Source organism: Erithacus rubecula (genome assembly GCF_903797595.1).
Source record: "Erithacus rubecula genome assembly, chromosome: 16".
NCBI classification, from domain to species: domain Eukaryota; kingdom Metazoa; phylum Chordata; class Aves; order Passeriformes; family Muscicapidae; genus Erithacus; species Erithacus rubecula.
The window spans coordinates 17,767,998-17,773,042 of record NC_136668.1 but is presented as its reverse complement, the minus strand read 5'-3'; the positions used below and the strand labels follow the sequence as shown (position 1 = coordinate 17,773,042).

At 54.9% G+C, this 5,045-nt stretch overlaps 1 protein-coding gene across 1 annotated transcript; it reads right to left on the bottom strand.

Annotated features, from left to right (window-relative positions):
- Window positions 1-1,166: 1,166 nt before the first annotated feature.
- On the bottom strand, window positions 1,167-3,755 carry EGR1 (early growth response 1). The gene is made up of 2 exons (XM_079320065.1): window positions 3,323-3,755; window positions 1,167-3,018 (listed from the first exon to the last, which is right to left on the bottom strand). The coding sequence occupies exons 1-2, from the start codon at window positions 3,555-3,557 to the stop codon at window positions 1,721-1,723; spliced, it is 1,533 nt and encodes a 510-aa protein (XP_079176191.1). The 5' UTR covers window positions 3,558-3,755; the 3' UTR covers window positions 1,167-1,720.
- Between the last annotated feature and the right edge of the window lie 1,290 nt (window positions 3,756-5,045).

Below are 5,045 nucleotides of genomic sequence, written 5' to 3'. Positions count from 1 at the left end.
CTGTGGTATCCAGTGGCAGGATATGACATGCAGGAGTAGCTCAAAGCTCCATTAGCAGATGTTCAGACTTCACATTAGGAAACATTTCTTTACTGAGGGAGTAGTCAAATGGAACAGGGTTCCTAAAGAGGTGTTCAGTGCCTCAAGCCTATCAGTATTGAAGAGACATTTATACATTGTAATATATGTATCCTTAATAGCATCTGGACTAGGTGTTCATTGTAGGCTCTGAGTCCCTTTCAACTGAGCTATTCTATTCTATACATCTGAACAGAGCAGTGCTCAAAAATCAGAATAATCTGACTCCAACTGTTATTTTGTTCTTTGGGAAAAAACTGTAGGCAAAAATTTTATCATTGCCTGTATATAATGCTATTTGCCTCCTTTGAAGCACCACACTTGGAGACCCTTCATTGTCTTGTCTCCCATAAGGGGAATTCTGTGACTTTTGACGTGAGTTATATACTCAGGTATATAATATATGCAGTCAGAAGCCGCATATTTAATTTACCAGTCAACCTGCCTTGAACAGAGGCCTGGAAAAACCCAGCATGTGTAGCTTTGGAGCAACTAAAAGAGTCAGGATTGCTGTGATGCAGTCTTTCTAAGTAGTAATTTCAAGGAAAGTGTAAGCCTGCACAATTTGATGTTTTATTTATTTTTTTCCGAAGGGTATTGTACACCAAATATCCCAATGGCAGGAAAGCGCATTCAATGTGTTTAGAAGCCAAACAGTCACTTTCATCTTAGCAAACACAATTACAAAGTAAAAATAAACCACAAAATAATGAACTGCATGTTCATAACATACAAAAATTGCTGCCTACTCAGTAGGTAACTACAACATTCCAACTCCTGAATATATATATATATATATATATATATAAATTTACATTTTTGTAACAAAAATAGACTTTGAAAGGTGTGGGGGGGGAGAGGATGGGAGGTGTGTTTTTTCTTTTGGTTCGGGTTTTGGGCTTTTTTTGGGTTTATTTATTGTTGTTGTTTATTTTGTTTTGTGGGGGGTTTTTTGCTTAAATTCCATTCCCTGGCCTTTTCTCTTGTTCCTCTCCCCACCCATTCCCTGTTCTTCTTTACATTCTTTGTGTAACATCCCTTCCACTTTAAGGCAAGATGCAAAGCATCCACTCACACAAACGCATGACGTCAGCAAGGCTTCACTAAAAGGCACCAAGACTTATAGCTTTTAAAACAAAACTTCTGCCACATGTGAGTGTCTCATCAGGTGATATTTACATAGCATCACTCCAACATGCTCAAATACAGTAAGTGCTGTTCCCAAGGAATTTGAAACGCATTATAGCATTGTCACTGAAATAGAATTAACACTTAAAATTATGGCCCTGCAAACTCCAAATTATACAATATGAATATGTAAAGATTTTTTTTTTCCACATCAATAGTACCTAAAGGAAAGCAAAACCATGGCACAATTTACATCAGATAGATATTTAACAAAAAGTCCTTTCTTCCTATTAAAAGACTATTGTTTACGGGGAAAACTATATTGAACTTATACCCACAGTCCATGCAAATTAAGTCATTCAACAGAGGTGGAAAACTTAAGCAGCAGTTGATTCAGGCAGCTGAAGTTTAAACTAAATTGCCTTGCAACGTATGGTGTTGTGGGAGTAATTGGAGACTCCACGTCTGATAATACCAATGGAAAAGGTGAATTCTCCTGTTCCAGAAGGTACTCTCAGCAGATCTCAATTGTCCTTGGAGAAAAGGCTGAGTTCATGTCTGAAAGTGCTGAGGTCACCTGTGAGCTGAAATTGTTGGCAACTCCTGCAGATGAGAAGGAGGTGGCCACTTGGGTCTGAAAAGTGGCAGTGCCAGAAGGGTAAGTAGTTGCTATAGAGGGTGATGGGAATGTGGTATGTGCAGGGGAGGGATAGGAAGACGGAGCAGGAGAAGAATACGCTGTGCGCACCGGGGAGGGATAAGTGGTGGTGATGGAGGAAGGGTAGGATGTAGTCACAGAGGATGAATAGGCAGGAGCTGGGGAAGCAGTTGAGGCTGGAGCTGTCTTTTCCACTTTCTTGTCCTTCTGTCTGAGGTGGATTTTAGTGTGCCTCTTCCTCTCATCACTTCTGGCAAACTTTCTCCCACAAATGTCACAAGCAAACGGCTTCTCTCCTGTGTGTGTGCGGATATGCGTAGTCAAGTGGTCACTCCTGCTGAAGTTCCGCATGCAAATGCGGCACTGGAAAGGTTTCTGTCCCGTGTGGATGCGAATGTGCCGCGTTAGCTCATCAGATCGTGAAAACCTCCGGTCACAGGACTCCACTGGGCAGGCATAGGGACGCTCATGAGGAGGCGTCTTGCTCGGACGGTTTGGGTATTTCCTCATCCTGCTGGGCTTGATCAGCTGGGACTGATAATTAGTGTTGAGGGTCTTCAACTCTTGGGAGCCAGTCTGCGTAGCAAATGCCTTAATAGTGGACAGTGGTGTGAGGGAAGGCTGTTGTGCTCTGGTCTCAAGGGCTGGGAAGGGCTTCTGATCAGCTGGAACAAGACTGAGCTCACCCTGTTGCTGAGGGAACAAGTAATCCGGGATCATTGGCACCTGAAAGTTGGTTTTAGCCGTCGGATAAGCTGGAGGTGGATACTGGATGGGGGCTCCAGAGGGGTTGGGGAAGGACTGGGTCTGGGATTCAGGGAAAATGTCAGAGCTGGAATTGGGAAATGTTGGTGCAGCGGAATAAATTGGATTGGTCTCGCTGGCTTGGACAGAACAGCTCAATGGGGAGCTCTGCGAGGAGGATGATGGTGATGACGAAGTAGGCGTAGAGGTGGGAGGTGCATTAGCCATGCCCACCAGCCCACTGACGAGGCTGAAGAGGGGCTCTGGCCATAGGGGGTTGCTGCTGTTGGGGGCTGGTTCTAAGGAGAAGCGCCCCGTGTAGGTTATCGGCGGCAGTCGCGTCGTTTGGTTGGGATAGCTGGTTTCCGGCAGGGTTTTCTCGTTGTTCAGGGAGATTTCGGGAAAAGTGTCTGCAAAGAGAGGAATAGCGATTAGTTCCAGAAGCCACTGCAGCTGCTGCCGGTGCTTCGCGAGCCCTCCCTCTCACGGCGCAGACCCAGATTCTGGTTAATTACTAACTGAGCGTAACATATTGCAGCGTCGCTGGCTGGTCTCCAGGCGCAGCTAGTCCGGAGCCGCTGACGCACATAGGAGAATCCCCCCGCGCGGCCGCCGGGACAGAGGCGACGCTGCAGCGCGGAATTCCCGCAGCCGTCGCTGCTCCCGCTGCAGACCGGGACTCCCCGCCCGCCTGGGCGAGGTCAACGCTCTTACCTGCCGCGAGGTGCTCGAAGTGCTGCTCTCCGGGCTCCCCGGCAGCGCCGAAGCCCGCACTCTCGGGTGCCCCGGGCGGGGCAAGGAACTGCGGGCCCCCGCCGCTGAGCAGCATCATCTCCTCCAACTTGGGATAGTGAGTGTCCATGGCGGGGGGTGAGTGCGGGAAGGCGCCAAAAGGTTCGGAGATCTGCAGCGAGGGCAGGAGCTGCATCTCTGCCTTGGCCGCGGCCATGAGGGCGCCGGGCTCCGACTCTGACTGGTGATGGCGCTGCCGCCGCGGGCCCGGCGGACGGGCCGGCTGCGACGAGGCGGCCGTCGCCTGCTCTGCGCCCTGCGCTTCTGTCGCCCCGGCGCTGCCCGCTGAAAGCGCTCGGCTCCCCGCCCGCCCGCCCGGGGCTCCCCCCGGCTCTGCCCGCTGGAAGCGCTCGGCTCCCCGCCCGCCCCGGCACCGCCTCTATATATCGGGTCTCACCGGTCGCAGCCCGCCCCAGCCCTGACGTACATGGCCATATATGGAAAGCAGGAAGCCCTTATATGGATGCTGGCCGGAGGACCCCTCCGGGCGTCAGAGCCTGGCACCGGGGAAAGCCGGGCCGGGGGGCCCCGCCCGCATTGGGCTGAGAGCCCCATGCCCGGGGCAGGCCTGCCCCCCGCCATGGGCAGCGCCGCCGCAGCTCTGCCGCAGCATCGCCGGTCCCGGGAGACGGGGTCCCCGGCTCCCGCCGGCCCCGGTCAGCCCGCCGGAAGCCCCCGCTGTACTTGCCATATTAGGAAACACCCTTATAAGTCCCGATTCCGGCGGAGACTTCCCGCTCCTTATATGGCGATTCCGGCCCCGGGTTGGGGGGGGCGCAGAGCCACTCTGCAGCTGGGCGCGCGCCCGCCCCCAGGCAACAGGAGCGCGCGGAAGCCCCGGGCCGCGGAAGAGTGAGGCTGCTGCCCGGGCGAGTGGCGCAGGAACCTCGGAGAGCTGTCGGCAGACCCTGGGGTCGCCGCCGTGTTTTCGGGGGCAGAGCTCGCCCTCACCCCGTTTGCTCAGCTAGCACTACTCGCCTCCCCTCCGTCTCCGCCGAGGAGCCAAACTCCGGCAGCCCACGGTCAGCGGCGCCGCGCCCGCGGCAGCCTCCGTGTGGAGTTTTCTGGGTGCTGGCAGCGCGCCCAAGACAGAAGCTGTCCGCTGCCGGAAAAGGGGAATCTCCGGGATTCCAGCGGCCTGCCGGGATCGACCTGTGAGGTCTGCCCGTAGTACCAGACCCGGGCTTCGTGCGCCTCCTTCACATAGCGGAGAACGGGACAATGACAAACAGGCCACAGACACCACTGACTTCACCGCGATGAAAAGTGACAGAGCTCGGGATTATGCTCTCGCGGCCTTAGGACTGTCCCCTGACACGGCTACAGCTCTCTCCTGCCCTCCCCGCAAAGCGCTGGCTGCGCCCTGCACCGGTTCCGCATGGAACCCTCGGCCGTCTGTACGGCGCATCCCGCACGCCGAGGAGCCGCAGAAGCCTCCCGCGCTATAAATAGTCGCTGTCCGCGGCCGCCGCCCCGCCCCGCCCGGGCAGCCCCGCTGCCGGCGCGTGGGGCTCCCCTGGCGCCGCGCCAGGCGGCACCGGAGACGCAGTGCGCCCGCAGTGCGCGTGCGCGAGCAGCGCGGCGGGGGCTTCCCCGCAGTGTGCGGGCCCGGGGCCGGCGCTGCCGCCCGCAGCCCGGTGCTCGG

Bases quoted from the DNA above. Each gene is read 5' to 3' on its own strand.
- EGR1 (XM_079320065.1), bottom strand. From the start codon at position 3,557: ATGGCCGCGGCCAAGGCAGAGATGCAGCTCCTGCCCTCGCTGCAGATC. The intron at 3,019-3,322 runs GTAAGAGCGTTG...CTCTCTTTGCAG, and splicing joins CTTCGAGCACCTCGCGGCAG to ACACTTTTCCCGAAATCTCC.